Raw genomic sequence first — 27,655 nt, forward strand, 5'->3', positions numbered from 1 at the left:
CAAAGTCAACTTCCAGTTGACCTGACTCCAACTCGACGAGTCCATACTCTTCAACTCGATGCAATCCCTATCTCCACTGGTCGAGTCTGGCAAGAACTCGACGGGTTCTCCTTCGATCTTACCCTCAGGGCCAACTTCATCTGACTCACTGAGTTCACCTTGAACTCATCAAGCCCACCTCCCTCTTATTAACACATCCAGTCTATGACTCGCCAAGTTGTATGAACAACTCGTCGAGTCCTTTGGAGATTTCCTTGGACTCGCCGAGCCTGCTCTAAGCACTCGTCGAGTCCCATGACTCCCAGGCCCACTAATAAGATTCAACAACTAAGGAACCTTCCTTTCTCTCATATGGTCCTTCAATAGAAGGATTTGATGGTCATTACGCTCCGACTTGTCGAGCCCTAAGAACGACTCACCGAGTTCACTCTTGACCACCACCATACAGTCGATCTAAAGGGGTCTTAACACAGCAAAACCATAGATATGGCCTCCTAATTCCCATTTTACACATAAAGTGTAACGACCCAAAATTTAAGACCAAAAATTTCTTTTAAATAAACATTACTTTAAGCTAAGTCATCATTCCAAAACATAATCTGAGTATAAGTTTTCAAAACACATGTTCATTATCAGAGTAAACATTACTAGGCTGTCTAATCTATGGTGTGTGCCATGCGATCACCCTGAGCTCTTCTGTCCGCTACCAACAGTACCTGAAACCAAAACTGAAAACCGTAAGCATAAATCTTAGTGAGTTCCCCACCCTACCACATACCATGCATAACCACATACTACACATACTGGGCCACGCCCACTATCTTGGGCCTCGCCTGCTACAACAGCCCCGCCGCTCTAGGCCCCGCCTGGATTCGAGCCCCGCTCAGATACAGATCTGTTTTACTTAGACGTCGCCTGTCACAGGGCCCTGCCCGCCAACAAATAATAACACATACACATATCACAGGGCCTCGCCCACCAACTAATAATATCATCTAACATATCACAACACATAAGTTAATCTCGTACGACTGATCCTGTCCTAAGGCCTCACCTATCCTAGGCCTCACCCTTATCCTGCTACTAATGAGTCATGGAACCCCCTCCACGCTACTACTGGTAGTGAGATACGGGCCCAACCTACTCTCACTCCTTCTTTAGCTTGGGCCTCGCCCCTGTTATGTTACTAATGAGATGTGGAACACCATCCACACTCTGCTATTAGTGAGATACGGGACCTCGCCTACACTCACCTCCCTACCAGGTACATACATATATCACACAGACAGCTAGTATAGACTATCATATAAACATATCCTTGGGCACCCGCCCGCTATTAAGGGACATCGTCCTGAAAATCATACTAGCATATTGTGCCTAGGGCTAACCCCCGGGTCTTCTACTCATGACTACATAGGCCGGCATTGTGGCCTTAGACCTATTCACACAAAGGGAAACTAACCTGCACTGGCTGAACTTGTTGATGATCTCACTAGCTGATGCCTAGCAACTCACTGAACTCCTGCTCCCCTTGCTCCCCGAACTAACAATATCAAAGCAATACTGAGCCTAACTGACCCCCGAAAGACAACCAAGTCAACCCTAAGCTAAGTCAAAGTCCTAGTTAAGGTCAACCTTCTAGGTCAACGCTACTCGCCGAGTCACCCTACTGACTCGCCGAGTTTATATATTCAGAATCCTTCTTTTCGTGTCTCGACTCGCCGAGTCAGTCCATGACTCGCCGAGTCTACCGATTTCTGAGTCTTGACCTGTCCTATTCACCGAGTCTCCACCCGACTCACTGATTCGAGTCTCAACTCGAAGGGTTTGGGGTTTCGCAACCTGACTCACCGAGTCCAAGAACAGACTCGCCGAGTACAAGGCAATCTTCATCTGACTCAACGAGCTGTTCATCCCACTCATCGAGTTGCTCCACAGCTTCATGCTACTCGTCGAGTCCATTCAAATCCCTTTACATGCATAAGGCTTTTGAGTGATGGATGGACTCCAAACTGTAGATCTACCCTTCCAAGCCTATTTCTCACGTAAATTTGCAAACTTTATGTATAAAGAAGGAGATCTAAGCAAAATACACCATAAACTAGGGTTTAAGGCAAAGAGGCTCCATAATTAACTCAAGGGCTGCTACTTTATGCTTCTCAAGACCATAATGAGCTTAGATCTGAAGTAGCAACCTCAGATCTAGCTTCGAACTCAAAAGAGGTAACTAATCATGGCTAGAAAACCCCCAAAACTCATAACCATACTAGATCTAAAGGAGAGAACGACTTAATACCTTCAATAACTCAGAAAATTTCTCCAATCTTCGGATCCAAGGCCAATCCTTGAAGCTCCAATGATTCCCCATCTTCTTCTTCCTTCAAATCACCCCACAAATAGCTTGGAAGCTTGAATAAGCAACAATGGGGCTTAGGGTTCGATGCTTTGGGTGAAAGGGGCAGTAAAGGAACCCTAGGGGAGAGAATGAGACGTTTAAATAGGCTCCAAGACCCGATTTTATGGTTTTACTCCCACAGACCAGACTCGCCGAGTCCCCTTGGCCGACTCGCCGAGTCGGTCACTTACTCCTCGACCCGAATCCCGCTCGGACTCGCCGAGTTAATCCTTGGACTCGTCGAGTCTCCCTTAAAATTAAGGTTTTCTTTCTTTTCTTGGGCTTCCAAACTTTGGGTGTTACAACTCTCCCCCACTTAAACTAAACTTCGTCCTCGAATTTTGCTATGATCCACCACCTGCGATCTGCCTCCAATACCCCACCATTCATTCTAACACCAGCTGCCTACCGTCGCTGGCCTTCTGTTCAGTCATTCAGACTAACGTTAATCCTTATAGATAATAATCTCGGGTGCATCCTGACCCTGAACATCCTGGAAACACAACTTACTCACCCGACAATCTTTCTGGTAATCTCCAAATACTGCACTGACCCCATAGGGGTTCACCCCTTCTTTCCTTGCGTGATTTCCTTGCCTCCCCAAGGCAATGCTACATAACCATCTATCCCCTTTGCCACTGTGAAGACCCTTTCCTCACCCAATCTATTACACCCGCTACTCCCAGTACGGGTCATCGTCGCCAGTATCCACTGGGAATTCTTTCTACTATCATTTGGTATCGAGCACCCCTGCGATCAACTAACTGAATTCCACCATACACTGCATACTCGCACTGCTATTGACTGGAAATTTTGCTATTCCTTATCGGGCTTCCGGATAAACTGAGGCCACCCTGGTCCCTACCAACCAATCAATATCTGGATTACCGGCTCCCACCGATAGTTGACCTAAACTCCTAGATCTTTTGAGATTCATTGAACTTTTCAATGGCATGTTTAAATCTCGATTGTGCCCTCTCAAGTTTGTGACTGGGACGCCAAGGATCACAAACAAGGTGTGAATAACCATGCAAATTGACTTGGTACCCTAAATTTTTATCACCCAATCGATGTGCCGGTTAACCACACGTGCTCGACCAATCTATGATTGATATGTGCATAATTAGTTAATTATTTAGCATATATTTTTATTCATTTTTAACTAATTTTATGTATAATGTGGACAAGAGGTACTTAATAAAGCTTAAATTTTGTTTTCAGTCCTTAAGACATGCTTGGGGGTGAAAAGGAACAAAGGGAAGCAATTAAAGATCAAAGAGTGAAGAATGAAGGACAAATGAAGATGTACTCGGCGAGTTCTCGAGCCTACTCGGCGAGTACGTGAGAATATTCCAGAGGATAAGTCAAGACTCCTGATTTGAGACGGATAACTCACACCTACTCGGCGAGTTGGGTCTGCTACTCGCCGAGTACACCCTGTTTTTTGGATAATTATAAATACTAATTCATTATCCGATTGGAAGGACTTTTTGGCGATTTTAAGAGCTGGACCTGCGAAAAAGAATCCCTGAAGGAGTTGTGGAACCCTAATCTTCAATCCTTGGAAGAATCAAGGCTATTAGGTTAATCATTCCACTTAGCTTTAGGATTTAAGATGTTTAGCTTTATTAAAACTGTTATTGAGTTTGTTTTTATCATGACTATTAGCTAAATTCGTTTACTTTCTGTTTAGGAAGAATAATTTGCTCCTATGGTTATAATATACTTTTTTGATTGATCATGATTTGGTGATTTTATTAAATTAAGTTTGTTAAAGAACCTTATGCATTGATGATAACTATTTTTTGTTAATAGGAAGGTAATTAAGCTGCATGAACATCTCTTGATAATTAACCTCATATGTATTGTGAACACTTGATCATATGCTTAAGAGTAATGAGTATGAAATTAAGATTAATAAGAAAATAGGTAAGTTAATGTGTGAGCTTGTTTGAGGAACCAACAAACAAGAGGTTAATTGAAATATCAACTTGATTAACCAATACAAATCTTATTTAATCCAAATAATTGAACTAGGTAATTAGTTAATTTAAACAATTGGCCACTGCTTGAATTAATTAACTATCTAAGGGTTAAGAGTAATGAATGTGAACCTAACCACTATAGTTGGTAACTAATAATAATTAATTTATCTTGAACATAACCATAGGAGTGAATTAGTTGAACCTAAACAGAAACCCTTTAATAAATTTGGTGAAATTGTCATTTGTTTTAATCGTTAGTTAGTTAAGTGTTTTAGTTGCTTTGCTTAAGTTTCTAGTCTTGTAAAACTAGAGAAAAACCCTTTTACTTTTATTATTTGCTTAGTTAAAATTAGTTATTAGATCAATTTCCGTTCCCTGAGTTCGATACCCTACTTATCCAACTATACCACTAAAAGATAGGTTCACTGCCTTTTTGTGCTTAATTCATTAATAAAAAGTAGGATTAAAACTAGATTGTTTTACACACATCAAGTTTTTGGCGCCGTTGCCGGGGAACGGTTCTAAATAATTTATCTAATTTCTAATTTTTTTGATCCTTTGTGTGAGTTAACTGGCACAAAGTTAATTTATTGCATATTAGTAATTAGTAGTTAGGATTTAGGATCTAAATTTGTTTTTATATTAAGTTTAGTTTTCCTTCAAATTTCCACTACTACTTGCCGAGTACAATCGCACCTACTCGGCGAGTACATGTTTATTTCAGCCTTAATTGTCGTTTTTTTAGTACATTCTTTTTGTTCTTTTTACGTTGTTATCTTTTTATTTAAGGACATTCATGACCAGAGGATCAAACACCTCGCTGGTACCCCCGTTTGAAGATCCCGAATCTGCTTTGAGAAGAAACAAAGGAACTAACCTTTGTCCAACTTGAAGACTGTTTTTGGGAAGAAGAAGAGCAGCAAATCAGGAGCATTCAGCGCATCTTTGGCAAGCGAAGACCCAATCAAGGAAGATACCGAGTACGACACCGAAGAAGAAGAAGAACCCACGTACAGACACGACTCCGATTCCGGTGACGAGTTAGCTCATACCATGGCTAACATTGATGAAATCCCCATAGGAGAATGGAAGAAGAGGATCCGCGATGACATCGGTCCGGGACTTGTGCAGCCCGCAATTCCCGCTACTCCTACTTTTGAGCTAAAGGGCCACATACTTGCCTAGCTCAAAGAAATTCCTTTTATGGAAAAGATCACGAAGATGCCTACAAGCATTTGGATGAAGTTAATAATGTAGCTGATTACTTCAATGTTCCAAATGTTCCTCGTGAGACTCAACTACTTCGCATGCTTCTTGTGACATTCAAAGGTGCTGCAAAAGATTGGTTCAAATCACTTCCCCCCGAATCAGTCACTACATGGGCCAAGATGAAAGAAGAATTCATTGACCACTTTTGCCTACCTTCCAAGATAGCCAAACTGAAGAAAGCAATAGCTAACTTTGAACAGCAAGCTGGAGAGTCCTTATATGAAGCTTGGGAGAGGTACAAGAGCTTACTGAGAAACTACCCACATCATGATCTAAACAGACAGCAAGAAGTTTCCATCTTCTATGATGGAGTCAATGTCACCACTAGGCAGCTACTTGAATCACAAGGACCGCTTACCAAAAAGCCACCCCCGGTAATCAAGGAATTAATTGAAGAATTCTCTAAGCACTCTAGAGAATACCACAACCCAAGAAACAATGTTACTAGGGGAGCCGCATATGCAGCTACTGAAGACTTATCCGCGGTCATGGCTATGATGAAAACCATGGATAGGAGGATGGATAAAATGGATCAAATAATCCATGCTATTCGGGTGGGTTGTGAAAATTGCAATGGACCGCATCTTACTAGAGACTACGACCTGGATGAAAATGGCAACAAAAAGGTGCAAGTATGTTACTGAAGTGGAGACCGATATGATGAAGACAGGAGAAAACCAAAGAAAGAGTGGCTCCCGTATGAAGAGTACAAGAAGTCTAAGGAGGAGAAGTACAATCAAAAAGGAAGAGGTTTTTACCAAAAGGAAGAGCCGGCACAAGAAAGGAAACCAAGTTTGGAAGAAATGCTTACCAAATTTGTAGCTGCTTCAAAAAAAAAGACATAGTGACCATGATGTTGCCATTCAAGAAACAAGGAATATCCTTAGAAACCAGCAAGCATCCATTCACAACATAGAAACGCAGTTGGGGCAACTTGCTCAACAAATAAACCAAAGATCATCAGGCGAACTTCCTAGTAAAACCGAAAATAACCCACGAGGCGCACACATAAATATAGTTACAACAAGAAGTGGGAAAATAATTACCCCTCTAGCCCCTATTCAGAATGAAGCACCTAAAGAATCACAGAGGAAAGAGGCAGAAACTCAAGAAGAAGATCAAAACTGTCAATCTGACAGCCCTACTTGCCGAGTACCAAACCTGGACTCGGCAAGTACAAGGGTAAAACCGACAGATCAAGTTCCTGAAAAGCCATATCAGCCTCCAATGCCATACCCAGTCTGAGCTAAGAAGGAGAAGCAGGAAGAAGAGTACCAGAAGTTCTTAGATCATATCAAGACTTTATGCCAAGTTCCTTAATGTCAAACCCTTCATTGAAGTCGTCGTCCAAATGCCCAAATATGCCAAGTTCCTCAAGGAACTTCTCACTAATAGAAGGAAGATGGAAGAAGTGAAGAAGGTAGTTCTAAATGAAAACTGTTCAGCTGCTATGCTAAATAAGCTACCAAAGAAGAAAGGTGACCCAGGGAGCTTAACACTACCTTGCCAATTTGGAAACTTAGCTATAATTCACGCCTTAGCTTATTCGGGAGCAAGCGTCAACTTAATGCCATATTCATTCTTCAAGAAGCTGGATCTCCCAGAACCAAGGCCAATCCGCATGGCAATCCATTTAGCAAACAAGACTATCACTTTCCCAAGGGGCATATGTGAAGATTTGCTTGTCAAGGTGGACAAATTCGTCTTTCCTGCTGACTTTATCATCTTAGACATGGAGGCAGATCCTCAAGTCCCGATCATCCTCGGAAGACCCTTCCTCAATACTGCAGGTGCTATAGTAGATATGTGGGATTCAAAGCTTACCTTGCGGGTAGGTGATGATTCTGTAACCTTTGGTGTTGATCAAGCTATGAAGTATCCAAGGAACAGTGACAACACAGCTTTCTCAATCGACATGCTAGACGAACTATTAGAGGACTGTGAAGAGGAAGATTCCAGCGAGTCCACAGCTGATGATGAAGAATTTGATGCAGAAAAAGACTTAATGGAGATCGAAAGGTTGTTGGAAGAAGCTGAATATGAAGAAATAATGAAGCAAACTGAGAGCCCTACTCGCCGAGTAGGGCCGATGTACTCGCCGAGTTCCTCCTTTGAAAAGGAGGAATTCATAAATTCAGCCACCAACTCGCCGAGTACCCTACCTGCACTCGGCAAGTCCAGCAGTCAGAACCAAAAAAACTGAGCTGAAAACACTACCTGAACATCTGGAGTATGCTTTCCTTGAAGAGGGCAACCAAAAGCCAGTGATTATAGCCTCTGACCTGTCCAAATCTGAAAAGGAGGAGCTCGTGCAAGTGTTGAAGAAACAGAAACGTGCCATAGCTTGGAACATCACCGACATCAAGGGAATAAGCCCATCTTATTGCTCTCACAAGATTAATATGAAAGAAGGAGTGAAGCCGGTTGTGCAGCACCAAAGAAGACTAAACTCGAACATGCAAGAAGTGGTCAAACTCCTAGATGCGGGAATTATCTATTCCATCTCCGATAGTCCGTGGGTGAGTCCGGTCCAAGTTGTGCCCAAGAAAGGAGGGATGACGGTCATAACCAACGAGAAGAATGAGCTAATTCCGACACGAACGGTAACCGGTTGGAGAGTGTGCATCAATTATCGAAAGTTAAACAATGCCACTCGAAAAGACCATTTTCCCTTACCTTTTATTGATCAAATGTTAGAAAGGTTATCAGGCTATAGCTATTATTGCTTTCTATATGGATTCTCGGGTTACTTTCAAATATCCATAGACCCCATGGACCAAGAAAAGACCACATTTACTTGCCCAAGTGGGACTTTTGCATATAGGTGCATGCCCTTTGGGCTATGCAATGCACCCGCGACTTTTCAAAGGTGCATGACAGCCATATTCCACGACATGGTGGAAAAATTCATGGAAGTCTTTATGGACGACTTTTCCGTTTTTGGATCTTCTTTCCATGATTGTCTCATAAACCTTAACTTAATGCTTGCTCGGTGTGAAAAAACCGATTTGATCCTCAACTGGGAAAAATGTCACTTTATGGTTAAAGAGGGTATAGTGTTGGGCCATAAAGTTTCCAAAAAGGGAATTGAAGTGGACAGGGCAAAGATTGACACCATTGCCAAATTACCCCCACCAACTAATGTGAAGGGCATTAGAAGTTTTCTAGGACACGCGAGTTTTTACCGGCGTTTCATAAAAGATTTTTCCAAAATAACTAGACCTTTGACACAATTATTATTAAAAGATGCACCATTTAATTTTAATAAAGAGTGTTTAGAGGCGTTTGAATTTTTAAAGGATAATCTAACTAATGCCCCGATCATTGTTGCACCAAATTGGAGCTTACCCTTTAAAATTATGTGTGATGCTAGTGATTATGCTTTAGGAGTTGTCCTTGGTCAAAGGGTTGATAAGCACTTTCGACCCATATACTATGCTAGCAAGACTCTAAATCCAGCCCAAGAAAATTACACCACCACGTAAAAAGAACAATTAGCTGTGGTGTATGCTTTTGATAAATTCCGTCCATATTTAGTTTTTATCAAAAACTACCATTTTTACTGACCACTCTACTATCAAGTATTTGTTTGCCAAACAGGATGCTAAGCCAAGATTGATAAGATGGGTGTTAGTTCTTCAAGAGTTTGACATAGAGATACAAGACAAAAAGGGAATGGAGAATATAGCAGCTGATCATTTGTCAAGACTTGAAAACCTGCAATTGCATGAAGATAGAGTTGGCGATGACTTCCCGGACGAGTGTATTATGGTGGCCATGGGAGAAGAACCATGGTTTGCTAATATAGCTAATTACTTAGCTAGCAATTACATCCCAAAAGATCTCACAAGTCAACAAAAGAAGAAATTCTTTTCTGAGATAAAATATTACTTTTAGGATGAACCATATCTTTTCCGAAGCTGCGCGGATGGGATCATACGAAGATGCGTGTTCGGGGGTGAAAGTCAGAAAATATTAGAGCATTGCCATAGCGGGCCCACGGGTGGACATCACGGAGCACATTACATGGCAAAGAAGATCTTTGACATTGAGTTTTATTGGCCAACAATTTTTAAAGATGCAGCCCAATTTGGCAAAGAGTGTGATGCTTGTCAACGAGTGGGAAACATTTCATCTCGAAAAGAAATGCCACAACATAGTATCCAAGTTTGCGAGGTATTCGATGTGTGGGGGATCGACATCATGGGACCATTTCCCATGTTTAGAGGCAACAAATACATCTTGGTGGCGGTGGATTATGTATCCAAATGGGCGTAGGCACAAGCATTACCAACTAACGACGGTCAGGTAGTTATGCGGTTTTTGAAGAAGCTATTCTCACAATTTGGAGTCCCGCAAGCACTTATAAGTGACCGAGGCACACATTTTGCTAATGATCAACTAGAGAAGGTGCTAATGAAATATGGGGTAACCCATAAATTCTCTAAATCCTACCATCCACAAACTAGTGGACAAATCGAAGTGACGAATCGAGCGTTAAAGTGAATTTTGGAGAAATCGGTGGGGAGCAATCGCAAGGAATGGTCGGAGAAGCTAGATGATGCACTTTGGGCTTTCCGTACAGCTTTCAAAACACCTATTGGTACTACACCATATAGATTGGTGTATGGAAAGCAATGTTATTTGCCGGTGGAGATAGAGTATAAGGCGTTTTGGGCCTTGAAGATGTGTAACTTCAACACAGAGCAACTCAAGAGCAACCGGTTGATGCAAATGAATGCTCTTGAAGAACTTAGAAATGATGCATACACGAGTTCGTTGCTTTATAAAGAGAATACTAATATGTGGCACGACCGGAGGATTAAAGAAAATAAAGAATTCCATGAAGGCCAAAAAGTGTTGCTCTTTAATTCAAGGCTAAAGCTTTTCTTGGGGAAACTAAGGTCAATATGGGATGGTCCTTTTTTGGTGAAGAAGGTATTTCCACATGGTGATATAGAGCTATTGTCAAGAGATGGAACGCCTTTCAAATTTAATGGACATCGAGTCAAGAAATATGAAGAAGGAGTCCCCCGGAATGAAGGAATGGAAGAATTGTTGTTGCTGGAAGGAAGGGCAACCACGTAGAAGGAGAGGAGTCCAGCTAATGACTCCTTAAAAAGAAGCACTTCTCGGGAGGCAACCCGAGCTTCAAGTTTGCATTCTCTTTTCCTTTACTTTATTTCTATTTTTATCGTTTTCATTCGTCTTTTATTAAGAATATAGTTGCTTGAGGACAAGCAATGACTAGAGTGTGGGGTGGATGGTTAAAAAAAATAAGAAAATGTATTAATTTTTCACCAACATAAAAAAATTTCAATCTACAAGGGATACTCGCCGAGTAGGCATGCATACTCGGCGAGTACCTGCCTACTTGAACCCAATAAACACAATTTCAGATTTCTACTCGGCGAGTAGGTCTCTCCTACTCGGCGAGTAGCCAAATTACACAGGTGATTTATAATCTGTAAAAAAAAAAAGGGGGTTTTCACCCATTCACTCTCCACACTCGCCGTGCATACAAGTCTCAAGCCCCTTTGCGATTTTTTCTTCAATCTCCACTCAATCTTCATCTCTCCAAGAAAAAGGTAAGATTTTTCTACTGTAAACCCACTAAAGATTCAATCTTTATCAAATGAATGGCCCTATTTTGTCTAGAATCGGATTTTGGGGGTACCCTCAATTTCTAGGGTTCTAATTTTGCTATGAATTATGCAATGTTAGGAGTAATTTCTGTTAGATCCATGGTATATAAACTAAATACAACAAACCCCTGTGAGCAATTGGGAGTTTTGGGCACCCTACATATGAATACAACCGATTCTGTCTCGCAGTTCATCCTACTCGCTGAGTAAGTGTAATGCACTCGGCGAGTAGGCAGTATGCAGTTTATTTTTTTAATTTTAACAGCAGGTTTTTTTTTTGCTTGTTTGTGTCTTCTTTATTGTTGTTTTGCAGAAACCATGTTCAGAAGGGGACAATCTACGAGGGGAGGGAGCCAAGGTGAAAACTTGTGGCTCTCGTTCCGACAAATAACATCCAAGTCTTCACAAGCTCGCGCCAAGAACAAGCTAGAGGCGCTGAAGCAAAAGGAAATTCATTTGTCTAATGTTGTAGATTGGGGGTGGTTCGGTCAAGTGGGTTTGGAAGAAGAGCTCACTCCTTATTTGGTAAAGGAGTGTAATTTGGGGGACAAACACCATCATCTGTGATGGGTGGCTGCAGTTATTCAAGATCCAGGAACCAGTATATGCTGAGCTTTGTTGGGAGTTCTTTGCTACCATCTAATTCTGAGGTGGTAATGAATATTACAACCCCCATGTTATTACTTTTTCTCTTGGTGGGGAGCCGCAACAGTGCAGCATGGCAGAGTTGTCTTTGAGGCTGGGGGTGTATGACCAAAGCGCCATGCTTAATGAAGATTTTGAAGCATTTCTGGAACACTGCCACAAGGATCTTCCTGAAGGGGTGGTGGCTTCTACCTGGTGGAACACAATTGCCAATCGGGTGTACATTCCCTCTACTGCTCAGGAGGGACATATCCGCTCACCAATCCATCGCCTGATTCACCGCCTTGTGGACAACACGATTAACATGTGAAAGGATTAGGACAAAGTCCCAACCCTTGACATTTTCTATCTCTGGAGTATTATTACTCCAGATGCTTTCTGCAACCTTCCTTATTGCATTGCCAGGGTTTTAGCTGAAGGGGCAGTCAAGGAGAAAGTCAACTCCAAAATAAATGGAGGCATGTTTGTGACGAGGCTGGCCAGGTCATTTGGAGTGTTAGATCTACCCGAGGCGAGGGCACTCACAGTTATTTACCCTCCACCGTTCAACACTGCTCTATATAGGAGGGCCCGAATCGTTGAGAAGTTTGGCGACTCTTTTACCATTCCACACGCGGACGAGCCGGCAATCCCCGAGGAGCTGGGAAGACGGGTTCGGCAACGAAGCGAAAGGGTATGGGAAGACCCACCGGTTATTCCGATGGAGGAAGATAATGATGGATGGAACCAAGTAGAGTACCGGCGTTACCTAGATGATATCGGGCGAGGGGTTAACTATAATAGCCAATCGTTCGAGTATCTTTTTAAGCAAATGCATATTGCTCCAAGACCCGACCCGGGATACCCGTACATTATGAATTGGGAAGAGAGGATGATGAGAGGTGATGGTGGAGGAGGAAGAGGAGCAGGAGGGGAGGACATGGAAGATGAAGAAGAAGGAAGACTTTGTTTTTTTTATGTTTTATGGTGTTTTTTTGGATGATTGTAATCTTGGATAATTTTTATTTTCGGTTGGTATGATTGTTACTTTCACTTTTAGTGGTTTGTTTTCAGGAATGGAAGATTAGGAATCATACTAGATTATTGAGGGTCAAGCAAGGGATTAGAGAGGTTCATGAAAAAATTTTACAAAGTCTTGTCCTTAGGATCGAGTCCGTTAGAGTCGAGAGTCGTGAAGATTATTGATACTGAAGGACTTAAAGAAAGGGTCAGTAAAGTGTCAAATTTCAAAACCCAGGGTCAAAGGAAGAAGAACCAAATTAGTTTTGGAATTACAGTGCTTACTCGCTGAGTGCATAAAACCTACTCGGCGAGTACATGGGAATATTACACGACTGGTTCCACGCTGAGAGCTACTCGCCGAGTACACGGCACTACTCGCCAAGTAGATGTATAATTTTCAAGTCCTAGAGCTGTTTTGAGCACTTTCACTGCAGCATTTATCCACTTGTTATGAAGAGTTTTTACTGAAAATCTTCTAAGAAGTTTGTTCCGCGACATTTTGAAGCTGTCAACCACACGAGACGTTTGGCACCCAAGACATGGATGAGCTGTTCCCATGTCTAAAGTCGATTGAAGATGGAGCTAAAAAGAAGAGAATCAACCCTATCGACTACTACCCTAGGGGAGTTTGTTCCGATTATCTCTATATTTGCATTTTTATTATACAATGAGGGCATTGCATTAAAATAAGTGTGGGGTAGGGGGTTGGTCACAAATTAGAAAATTTAGAATCTTAATTTAGGTTAATTTTAAAAATTTTACATTGTTGCATGCCAAAAAGGAAATTACTTAGGAATTAAGTAGAAAATTTTGGTAAAAGCAATTAGGATTCTATGTTAGAATTATGGTGATAATTGCATGAAAACCCAAATGTTTAGTTGAGCCTATATACGCTCTAGTGCATTTGTGGCTTCCTTATTCTAGTGCAATCATGGGACAAAAACACGACCCCGCTCAGCCTGAGGGATGCAATACATTTAGCAGCCTAAACCTGAAATGTATCCAGGAAAATTATTATCGTTAGCCAATAAAGGTTGAGGTTGAGCGCCCCTGATTAAGCATGTAGGGTTTTGAGTGGAAAAAGTGAGTTACATGTTCAAAAAAAAAACAAGAGAGAGAGAGAGAGAGAGAGAGACAGAGAGAATTGCAAGAAAAGTTGTAAGAATTTTAGAGCAAATAAAGTGAAGATCAAAAGATCAAAATTCCAAGAAATTCAAAAAGTTGAAGATACCAAAAATCAAAAAACAAAGGTGGTGAATTCAAAGAGATCAAAGATCAAATTATCAAGGAAGTGAAGAATTCAAAAGAGCTCCATAGTGGTATCATAAATTGTAATTGTCTAGATTATGTATGCTTGGGTTGCTCAACTAAATATACCTTGATGGTAAGAGGTTTTCTGCAGATGGATTCGGAGGGTTGCATAAAATAAGCATAGTTCGGGGTGAGTGGGCGAATGTTTATGAGGATTGTGAGTATTTGGAGTATGGGGGGTTATTAGGAAAATTTTAGACACAAATGCATGCGTTGCGGTCTTGGCATAATGACTGGGTTAGATTGGAGTTGCTATATATGATTCTAATGTTTTAAAATTCAGTTTTGCTTGGGGGCAAGCAAAAGTCCAGTGTGGGGTATTTTGATATGTGCATAATTAGTTAATTATTTAGCATATATGTTTATTCATTTTTAACTAATTTTATGTATAATGTGGACAAGAGGTACTTAATAAAGCTTAAATTTTGTTTTCAGTCCTTAAGACATGCTTGGGGGTGAAAAGGAACAAAGGGAAGCAATTGAAGATCAAAGAGTGAAGAATGAAGGACAAATGAAGATGTACTCGGCGAGTTCTCGAGCCTACTCGGCGAGTACGTTAGAAGATTCCAAAGGATAAGTCAAGACTCCTGATTTGAGACGGATAACTCACACCTACTCGGCGAGTTGGGTCTGCTACTCGCCGAGTACACCCTGTTTTTGGATAATTATAAATACTAATTCATTATCCGATTGGAAGGACTTTTTGGCGATTTTAAGAGCTGGACCTGCGAAAAAGAATCCCTGGAGGAGTTGTGGAACCCTAATCTTCAATCCTTGGAAGAATCAAGGCTATTAGGTTAATCATTCCACTTAACTTTAGGATTTAAGATGTTTAGCTTTATTAAAACTGTTATTGAGTTTGTTTTTATCATGACTATTAGCTAAATTCGTTTACTTTCTGTTTAGGAAGAATAATTTGCTCCTATGGTTATAATATACTTTTTTGATTGATCATGATTTGTAGATTTTATTAAATTAAGTTTGTTAAAGAACCTTATGCATTGATGATAACTATTTTTTGTTAATAGGAAGGTAATTAAGCTGCATGAACATCTCTTGATAATTAACCTCATATGTATTGTGAACACTTGATCATATGCTTAAGAGTAATGAGTATGAAATTAAGATTAATAAGAAAATAGGTAAGTTAATGTGTGAGCTTGTTTGAGGAACCAACAAACAAGAGGTTAATTGAAATATCAACTTGATTAACCAATACAAATCTTATTTAATCCAAATAATTGAACTAGGTAATTAGTTAATTTAAACAATTGCCACTGCTTGAATTAATTAACTATCTAAGGGTTAGGAGTAATGAATGTGAACCTAACCACTATAATTGGTAACCAATAATAATTAATTTGTCTTGAAAATAACCATAGGAGTGAATTAGTTGAACCTAAACAGAAACCCTTTAATAAATTTGGTGAAATTGTCATTTGTTTTAATCGTTAGTTAGTTATGTGTTTTAGTTGCTCTGCTTAAGTTTCTAGTCTTGTAAAACTAGAGAAAAACCCTTTTATTTTTATTATTTGATTAGTTAACATTAGTTATTAGATGAATTTCCGTTCCCTGAGTTCGATACCCTACTTATCCAACTATACCACTAAAAGATAGGTTCACTACCTTTGTGTGCTTAATTCATTAATAAAAAGTAGGATTAAAACTAGTTTGTTTTACACACATCAATGATAAAAACTTAAGTCACCCTTTGCGACTCTTACTAGTCGTTGTTAGTGTGCCGGTTAACCACACACGCTCCATTAACGACTTGGTAAGGTACAAAGTGTAATTTCATGGGTTAGCATCTATTTCCCATTTTCCTAAAGTAACTAAGATTGGGAATTTATAAAGGTTTAGTTACTTTATAATTTCATTATACTTTTAATGAGGATTAAGGTCCTATCCTACCCGTTGGGTTAACGACCCTCCACCAGTCAAGGAAGCGGTGGGTGAGAGTGGACACCCATTAAACTGCCATTTTATAGGCAGTAATCTTATACCCCCCTTATAGACTGGCTTCGTGAATGAGGCCTATTAACGGTAAGATTGTCTTTGTTCTTATACTGTTATAATATTAAAAGTTAATACTTATATATATATATATATATATATATATATATATATATATATATATATATATAAGTATTAACTTTTAATATTATAACAGTATAAGGGTGTATTTTAAACATTTAAAATACTTGGTGGTTTAATCTTTTAATTAAACTGTACTCTTAATTTAATTAAACTATGTCTTTATAAATTATTAAGTCTTTTAATTAAACACTTTAATTAATTTAATGAAGTCCATAATGTTTGAATTTTAACTTTTAAAATTCAAGGGTTTGGAATTAAAGTGTACATGGGGGATGACTTTACAAATTCCAAAACTTGAGGGCAAGTTTTGAAACTTTTCAAAACACTTGGAATTTCATAACTTATGAGTATAATTATGATTTAATGAAAAACTTTTCAAGTTCCATAACTTAAGGACAAGTTATGGAAGACATAAAATCATTTTATGATGACATTAAAAATAGAGACTCTTCCATTTTCATAACCTATGAGACTTAATGTGTTTTTTTTAATGAAAAACTCTTCACTTTCCATAACTTGAGGACAAGTTATGGACTTCATAAAAAACATTAAGATCAAATTACCAATTAACACATTAATCAAGTAAGTTTTCTATGAACAAGATCAAACTCATAAGTAAAGACAATTCATATCAACAATTTTAAAGAACTTAGCTAATCACAAAAATTGACATAACTCTTGAAACTTTGACAATTATCCTTTATTTGGATGAGAATAAACATTACCATAGTACCAAAAACAAATTTTATGAACAAAAACACTTTGTAGTAATGATTCTAATCCACAACATGCCAAAAAAACACGGATATATGCTGTCAGGGAGTCCAACTCGTCGAGTGTATGAACAAACTCGACGAGTTAGATGAATTTGTTTATGGACTCGTTGAGTCTACTGTCCAGACAACAAAAATTCATTTTTTTTGGCTGGTTGCATCAAGTATAATTGAAAACAACCCATGGTCTGATACCATTGTTGGGTTTTAATATAATACAACATCCTATGGTGCACATACAACCCTAAATACCTTGGATCTATGTTTTCACTAATTATACATGTGAATGGTTTCCAATGTATTAAACCTACAACTACCATGCATTTGATATAAACCATATAAGATACTAGTTAGGATAACATACCTTTTGATGGAGATTAAAGTCTTGATGTATTTGGCCTTAAAGAGATTAGCCCCAATAGTATGGAAGCCTTAAGTGGAATCACAACACATCATGAACAAATTAGGAACTTGAGAGAGAATTCCATGCACCCAAAAGCACCATGAACTCCAAGAATACACTAGTGGCGATTTTGGGCAATGGAATATGTATTTATATGTGGGATTTCAAGGGCATGGATATAACCCAAATCCATACCCATCGGTTTTATGATCCATGGTTCATGTGGACCAACTCTTTATGTATCCAAACTCATAAACTTGGTCCAACATGAATCATAAGCACAACACATATAAATTTAACTAATTAACATAATTAGTCCCCATAGATTTAATTAGTCTCTTTTGATCACTAAATTAATTCCAAATTAATTCTTGATCAATACTAATTAACTCATATGATTTCATATTAATATATTATAACTTATAATATATTAATAAATCATATATAACCTCTTCTCTCAAAGGTCTATCCTAACAAATTGTCCTGATGATATGTAACCCAAATGGCCAAGGCTACTCACGGGACGAGTACATACCAATAATAGTTATGGGCTTAGACATCTAATCCAACATTATATAGCCGAAATCTTTACAAATATATGTTTTTTAATATAACAATTATGTTGTAAAATTTGATATAATAATTCGTATACTAAGTTGATATAATATATTGATTATTTTGGACTATATGATAATATATAAATCTATTAAAACAACATAATCTCAATATTTTGAATGACCTCTACCCGCAGCTTACCCATGAATAAAATTAAATATAATATATGGTTTAATGTTATTTATTGTTGTTGTTATTTTTAATTAATTTTTTAAAATTTATTTGCTTAATGTTTTAATTTCTATCATTGTAATTATTTAACATCTAATAATTTTTTATTTTATTTTAAAGGTGACAATATAATCATTTATATAGAGTTTTTTTTTACTATTGTTATTGTAAGTTATTTTAAGCTACTTATTTTAAAACTTTTAACGATTATAAAAATATATTTAGGTAATATTTATTTAAATTAATATTACAATTTAGTTTTTATATTTAGCACTACAGTTTATCACTTTTAACTATTTACAAAATATTCTTTGGGTTTTTTAAGTTGAACTAAAATTTATATTGAAGTTAACACTATAATATTATATTTAAATTAACAATTTAAATATTTTGTCCAAATTGTTCAAAAGTTGTTGCTTTAAACTGATTATGGTTTACATACAACAACATACAAAATTTAATAAATCAAGTATAATATATTAAAAGTTGAAGACATAGCTTTATAAGTAAACGTAAAAATATTATTTTAGTATTGAAATTTAGTTTATTTATAATTACACTTTGGGTTTGATACTTATTTAACCAAATTAACCAACTTATAATCATTATTCGAAAGACACTACAATTTATCACTTTTAACTATTTACAAAATATTCTTTGGGTTGTTTAAGTTGAACTAAAATTTATATTTAAGTTGATATTGTAAGGTTATATTTAAATTAACAATTTAAGTATTTTATACAAAATGTTCAAAAGTTGTAGCTTTAAAATGATAATGGTTTACATCCAAGAACATGTTAGACCTAATAAATTAAATATAATATGTTAAAAGTTAAAAACATAACTTTATAAGTATAAGAAAATATATTCTTTTAATATTGAAGTTTAGTTTATATATGGTTACACTTTAGGTTTGATATTTATTTAACCTTATCAACCAACTTATAATCATTATTAGAAAGCAATTGAAAAGTCATGATAGTTTCAAATGAATATGGTGAAAGGAAAAAAGGAATGGGAGTTTCAAATGAATGTGGTGAAAGAAAAAATGTTTCCTTTATAAGTATATAATGAAATGATATATAGATATAGATTTAGACTAAACGAATTCTCGCGCGTTGTGCAACGTAGGTTAAAAATATATTGTTAAAATGTTGAAAACTATATGTTTAAAATGGTTATGTTATTGACATTAACTTTGACATAATATTTTGAACAATATTATTCATTGACATCAACTCATCATCCCCATTAATAAATTTAATATAAATATCTATTTTAGATTAATTTAAATTTTTACTTATATGATTATTTTCTAATTTCAATAATGATGTTCATTTAAAATACAATTTATTTGTTGTTAACGTGATGTATTTATAAATTGAAGTTATTATCATTTAAAATTATTGTTCTTTAGTTTAAATCACTTACTATTATTAATAAGTTAAAGAAGACTTTTAAGAAACACTTAATATTACTACTAAAATGTGAAACATACACTAAGTAATAACCTGATAATAGACAATTTGTGTTTCAAAAGAGACTTGCATGGATAATATAACATATTCATGATTTTTATAATTTGATTTTATTACTTATAATTATGGTTTATTAGTTTTAAAACCACTTATTATTATTAATAAACAAAAGTAATTTTTTAAAAGACACTTATTATTATAATTAAAATGTTAAACACATGTTAAAATATAAAGTGATAAGATAGACAATTTGCATTTTAAAGAGACTTACACAAATACTATGGATAATATTGCATATCCATGATTTTTTTATAAATTATTACTTTGAAGCACCACAAACATACAAACATATATAAAATATTTAATTAAATATTATCTATGTCATTTTCCATAACATATGATCAACAACATGAATCTAATCTAATTTACATTGAAGTTTTAACCACAACAGACAATGATTATCTTAAAAGAATACTTAAACCAAGAAAAAAAAATAGTATATAACAAACTTCCAAATTAAAAAATTTAACATAATAACGTGGCTCGAAAAATTGTCCAAAGCCCCCAAACCAACACAAAATGTTTAAACTTGTTTTCTTTTTGAATTTTGTATGTGATTTGTATTTGTATGTCTACCCAAAGAGAATGGTATTTTTATAGCAGACTATCCGTTAATTGCTTATTAAACATATTACATAAGTTATAAAACCTTTCATGATGTGTGATTAATTACTTTGAAAGTGAAAATGTGTGGGGGTTTCAAATGCATGAAGTGCTTGAAAATTTGTGTGGGGATTCCAAATGCATGAGGTGACAGGAAAATGCCTCCTTTATAAGTATTGTATGATATAGATATAGATATGGACTAGGCGAATGTCTGCACGTTGTGTAGAAACATCTATATAGTTGAAATCTTCACAAATATATGTTTTCTTAACTATAACAATAACGTTGTTCTTAAATTTGATATAATAATTTGTATACTAAGTTGATATAATATATTAATTATTTTGAATTATATGATAATATATATTTATTAAAACGGCATAATTTCAATCGTTTGAATGATCTCTACCAGCAGATTACTCATGAATGAAAATAAAAAATAATATGTGGTTTAATGTTATTTATAGTTGTTGTTATTGTTAATTAATTTTAAATTTATTTCGTTTAACGTTTTAATTTCTATCATTGTGATTATTTAAAACATCAAATTTTTTTTTTTTTTTGATTTTAAAGGTAATAATATAATCATTTATATAGAGTTATTTTTAACTATTGTTATTGTAAGTTATTTTAAGTTACATATTTTAAAACTTTTAATGATTATAAAAATATCTTTAGAAAATATTTTAGTTAAATTGAGATTATAATTTAGTTTTTGCATTTAGCACCACAATTTATCACTTTTAACTATTCAAAAAATAGTTTTTGGGTTTTTAAATGGAACTAAAAATTATATTTAAGTTAACAATGTAATTTTATATTTAAATGAGAAATCTCCATAAAAGTCCTAAAATTTTAGTCTAACTTATGAAAAAGTCTCAAACTAAATTTTATTTACAGAAAAGCACAGAATACCGGTTAAAACTTCGAAAAAACTCTTTTCAACCGGTTTTACAGATTTTGCCAGTATTTTGTCACTTTTCATTAGTTTGCTCAAAATTTTGGGACTTTTTCAAAAATTATATAATAACCAAAATATTGGGACTTTTTTTGAAAATTACCATGAAATTAATGGATATTATTATTAACAAATCATTTATAAACATAAAAAATATTTTATTACAAAAAAATGAAATAAATTTGTTGCTAATTTCTAGGAATAAATTGGTGGTCTAAGTACTTTATTGCTTCCTGACAACTCAAACTCTCTACGTTCTTCCTATGCATTGTTGTGGGTATGATGGTGAGATAAACTTAGTTAGTATTCCTATAATGTTGGTGTTTCTCTTATGTTGTTTAACCTAACTACAAACCAACATTCATACCTTACATTTTAAAAACCATCGGCTAACACACATCTATAAAATATGAAAAGTTAACCGTAAATGATAATTAATATGGAAACAAATGAAGGGTTATTATCTATTTAAATTGTCATTAAAATTTTACTTTTCACTCTCAATAGATGTGTGTAATTTTATGGTTGTTACCGGGTAATGTTTGGAGGTTAGGTGGTAGTTAGGTTAAAGAACATAATGAAAGATCTATATGTTCACGTAATGTTATTTTCTAATAACACGTGATCATGCCTAATAGCAAGTAAACACTTATTGATTGTGCATTAATAAATATTATCAACTCTTGTATTGATCACACCTAAGAGAGTACTTATCACTATGATACCCACAACGATACATAGGAAGAACATAGAGACTTTGAAGTGGTCAACAAACAATAGAGAAGTACATAGCCGACCATTCTATTCCTACAAATTAGCAGCAAATATATTTTTTTTGTTTATATTAAAAAAAATTATGTTTATAAACGATTTGTTAATAATAATATCCATTAATTAGCAGCAAATATATTTTTTTTGTTCATATGGTGTAGCTTTAAACCGATAATGATTTACATACAACAATATATTAAATTAAATCAAATAAGTATAATATGTTAAAAATTAAATACATAATTGCATAAGTAGAAGTAAATATATTATTTTAACATTGAAATTTAGTTTATTTATGACTACACTTTAGGTTTGATATTTATGTAACGTTATTAACCAACTTATAATCTTTATTAGAAAGACACTACAATTTATCACATTTAACTAATCAGAAAATATTCTTTAAGTTGTTTAAGTTGAACTAAATTTTATATTTAAGTTAACCCTATAGTGTTATATTTAAATTAACAATTTAAGTATTTTATCCAAACTGTTCGAAGTTTTAGCTTTAAAATGATAATGGTTTACATACAACAACATTTTAAAACTAATAAATTAACTATAATATGTTAAAAGTTAAAGACATAACTTTATAAGTAAAAGTAGAAATATTATTTTAATATTGAAATTTAGTTTATATATGATTACATTTTACGTTTGATATTTATTTAATCTTATTAACCAGCTTATAATCATTACTAAAAACAAATTGAAAACTCATTGGAGTTTCAAATAAATATGGTAAAAGAAAAATATTTCCTTTATAAGTATATTATATATATATATATATATATATATATATATATATATATATATATATATATATATATATATAATTTCAAATAAATATTAACATTCACATGCAAATCTGACTATATTGACATGTCTATTTGTTAATTGTTTAGTCTATATAATTTTTAATCACATGGAAATGTCAAAGATAAATTATATATATATATATATATATATATATATATATATATATATATATATATATATATATATATATATATGGTTCCGTTCCTGTTGAGGACTCATTTTAAGGTGAGGGCTTGTGAAAACACCTTAAAAAATAAAAATCATAAAATCGATCATAGATGTATATTCGGGAGAAAAAAATTGAAAAAAAATTGCATAATTAAAATTGACCAATGATTCACTTTTAATTTTTTATTTTGCATCATTATGATCCATTATTCAATTTTAATAATCTAAAAAAAATTCTAATTTTTTTTCTCTGGGACATAGATCTATGCTCGATTTTATGATTTATATTTTTTTTACATTTTTTTTCAATCTTTTTAAAGTGTCTTCACGAGTCCTCATTTTAAAATGAGTCATCATCCGATCCTGTTTCGATATATATATATATATATATATATATATATATATATATATATATATATATATATATATATATATATATATATATATATATATATATACACACACACACACGGAAGGGTTATATGGAAAACAAAAAAACCCTAAAAATCTTAAACATGCATAAAAAAATACTTAGAGATCACAATAAATATATATATATATATATATATATATATATATATATATATATATATATATATATATATATATATATATATATATATATATATATATATATATATATATAAAAGAGAGAGAGAGAGAGAGAGAGAGAGAGAGAGAGAGAGACACACGCTTCTTGGAGACAAAGGAAATAGTCGATTCAATACATTATTTTTTGGAAACCTGAAAGAAAGTTGTTGGTTCTTTAGATTCTTGGGAAAACAAGAAACCCTAAAAACAATAAAAATGCATAAAAAAAATACTTAGGAATTACAAATCTTTTTTTTATATATATATATTATGAATTTTCATAGTTTTTTCTTTATTTTCGCTGAAATTATTTTTAAATAAAACAAAAAAAATCGATTTTTTTCAGCGATTTTGTAAATAAACTTGCGATTTTTAGGTATATATATATATATATATATATATATATATATATATATATATATATATATATATATATATATATATATATATATATATATATATATATATATATATATATATATATATATATATATATATATATATATATGCGCGCATGTGTTGTACAACATATTGTAGTATTCTTGCTCTTATTCTTTAAATAAGATATATTATACATAGGAAAATATAAAAGATGCATCCTTGATATATAGACCAAACGATGCATGTTTACTTGTGAGTAGGTCGATTCGGTAAGCAAGCTGGTTGCTCCCTGTTTATTTTTGTAGTTTTATTTGTGTTTGAAAGTAATCATTTCACTTCCATATTACCTCCTCCAACATTGCATTATATGCCAGCTCCAGGTATGTTATTGCCGCTGGTACTGGTACCTCTTCCTCCTTTTTTAAATGTAACATCAACCTTTTCTAAAACATTAGCTGTATGCCTATTAATAAGATTTCCTCCGAATTTTGTATTCAATACATGAAGTACATCTGTGGAATTATTGAAACCTCTAATAGCATCTTTTAAAAGTATTGTGGATATTTTTGAAAATTTTGACGATATTGCTCTTAGCCCCAACGCATGCAAAATACCTTGAACAGTACCATTCCTATAGCTCGTAACAATTGACTTGGCCAATTTAACATCTCTAAGGGATGTCTTTTCCACTCCAGCAAGATTTTTGCCATGAACAAAGTGAGTTGTGCAAATAAAACATAATAAAGTTAACACAATAATAGGTTTAGCGACCATTGTATAGGTTTTTCTTGATATTCTATTGATGAGTAGAAAAAAATTATAACAATATCACATGTATATATAGGAACTTAAGGGGGACTAGTTTAATACGACATGTAAGATGTAATTTCAATAACTACTTATGTGTTGAAATTTATACGTAAGTAATAATTTATTGTTTCATGTTGTATCCAACTACCCTGTATGTATAAGTTAGGTTTGGTAGAGAACAAAATAACCCAAGTATACAAGGAACATGTTCTGAACGTCGGAATGCAACAAGTCAACGGAAAAAGAAATGACGTATATTTATTAATTGTAAGTGCATAGACCATATTATCGGAAAAAACCCACCTATCTTTTGTTTTTCTTTTTAAAATTTAAGAACATGTTTAATTAAAAATAAAAATAAATATAACTAAATTCATATTTGTATTCCTCTATAAAGTCATCAACTACGATATATATATATATATATATATATATATATATATATATATATATATATATATATATATATATATATATATATATATATATATATATATATATATATATATATATATATAATAGTTCAATTGAGAGAAAAAAAAAGTTAAGAATGGGGGAATCATTTTTAACCACTCATTTATTTTTGCCGCAAAAGCTTCCGTACCAGTGGAAATGAGAAAGGAATAGATATGTGTTTTCCAACCAAACATGTTTTCTTAAACTATGTTAAACATTACCTTAATATACAAAAACATAGTTTTTCGTTTTTTTTTTTTTAATTTTTTAGAAGCTATTTTTATCGAAAAATGATTTTAAATATAGCAAAATTTATGATTTTTTTCTATACAAATAGACATCCATATTAATATAGTTTTTAGATAAAATATATTTTTTTTTAATATTTTCAGCTACCGTTATTTATGTGAATAAAAATGAATCGGGTTTTTACTACAATACATTCGTTATTCACTTATGAATAAAAACTATGATTAATTTTTTTTTTTTACAATTTAAGTATTATTCATATGTGAATATAGCATATACTAAACATTGTATATTCATATTTAAATGTTAGACGATTCATTCACTTGTGAATATTACATAGTATATTCACTTGTGAATATTAGATGATATATTGACCTATGAATAACATACAAACTTGAATATTCGTTTTTTTGTTTTAATAATCATATACTGATTCAGGTGAGAAAACATATTTATATATGAATATAACATGGTAATTTAGTTTATGCATTACATCAAACAGTTGGAGTGCATATAATTTAACTTTTTTAAAAATGTTAAAAACATGATACTTTGACTATTTAAATCTTACAAAATAGCATATAGATAGATAATTATATGAAATTTTTCAAAAAAAAAATGATTTGATCTTTTTCTAACCTTAATTTTGAAGTTTTATTTGAGAATCAATGTTGAATGAATGATATGAAGTGGATTTTTTGTTGATTATCAATGATGTTGATCTAATAACGCTGAGAGCATACTTAATCGTAGACGTTGAAGATCTGATCGTATTCAAGCAGAATTGAAGGTTGGATTAAAAAAAACAAAAACGAATTTTTGTTGTTAACTATTGAATCGTGTTGATAAACATGTTATTGACGAAGATCGACGATTGATTAACACCGGATGATGTTGATGATGGTTTAACTGAAGAAATCTGGATGATGTTGAAGGTTGGAGGAGAAATTTGGATGATGAACGATCGAAATTTCTATACAGTTACGGATTTGAGATTGAATGTTATTATCATATTTACAAGTTTGTCACCGTGTCTTTTTATGCTTAGATTAAATGAGTGGCTGAGAATGATTTATCCATTCTCAACCTTTTTTATTTTCTCAATTGAACCCACCTCTCTCTCTCTCTCTCTCTCTCTCTCTATATATATATATATATATATATATATATATATATATATATATATATATATATATATATATATATATATATATATATATATACATAAAAAAGAATACTTAGATATCACAAAACTTTTTTTTGAATTTTTTTTTTATAAAAAATCATAGTTTTTTTATTAAAATTCACTGAAAAAAAAAAATCATTTTTCTTTTATAAAAAAATTCAAAATTTTTTTGCAGCGAATTTGTATAAAAAGTTGCGATTTTTTATAAAAAAAAGTTCAAAAAAAAAATTTATTGATCTCTAAGTATGTTTTTTTATGCATTTTTATGATTTTTACGGTTTTTTTTTTCCAAATAACATTTTCCAATATATATATATATATATATATATATATATATATATATATATATATATATATATATATATATATATATATATATATATATATATATATAAGGGTGAGATCAGTTGAGAACGTATAGTCTCCCGAGAACCTGAAAATTAAAGGTAGAGCATTAGATCAAAATTAACTAATTGAAAGCATAATCGTAATCCTACCGATCTCTATTAATGTTTATTTTTTGTGTTATTAGACAAATTAACATAATAAAACAAATTTCGGATTTTTTTAATAATTTGTTTTAATGGAGTTTCTTTAATTTTTTATTAGAAAACACGATTTTTTTTTTATATGGAAAAATGTAATTTTTTAAAAAAACTGAAAAAATTAAAAAAAAAACTACATTTTTTTTAAAAAACTATTTTTTTAAAATAAAAAAACTGCATTTTTTTTCCAAAAAATAGCCATTTTTTTTTTTTAAAAAAAAAAAAAAAAAACCCTGCAATTTTTTTATAAAAAAATGCTGCAATTT

At 33.4% G+C, this 27,655-nt stretch overlaps 1 protein-coding gene and 1 non-coding gene across 2 annotated transcripts; one reads left to right on the top strand and one right to left on the bottom strand.

Moving 5' to 3' along the window:
* Positions 1–5,816: 5,816 nt before the first annotated feature.
* LOC144998972 (small nucleolar RNA R71) lies at positions 5,817–5,923 on the bottom strand. Its single transcript, XR_013660503.1, has one exon. It is a non-coding gene; the product is annotated as a small nucleolar RNA R71 (small nucleolar RNA).
* Positions 5,924–7,000: 1,077 nt separating this feature from the next.
* Positions 7,001–10,737, top strand: LOC145045565 (uncharacterized). Its single transcript, XM_078993885.1, has 6 exons — positions 7,001–7,729; positions 7,881–8,930; positions 9,250–9,443; positions 9,547–9,613; positions 9,728–9,825; positions 10,269–10,737. Exons 1-6 carry the CDS (start codon positions 7,001–7,003, stop codon positions 10,735–10,737), a joined length of 2,607 nt encoding a protein of 868 aa, XP_078850011.1.
* The last annotated feature ends 16,918 nt before the right edge of the window (positions 10,738–27,655 follow it).

The sequence above is a fragment of the Lactuca saligna genome, chromosome 5, assembly GCF_052625555.1.
Source record: "Lactuca saligna cultivar CGN05327 chromosome 5, ASM5262555v1, whole genome shotgun sequence".
Taxonomy (NCBI): domain Eukaryota; kingdom Viridiplantae; phylum Streptophyta; class Magnoliopsida; order Asterales; family Asteraceae; genus Lactuca; species Lactuca saligna.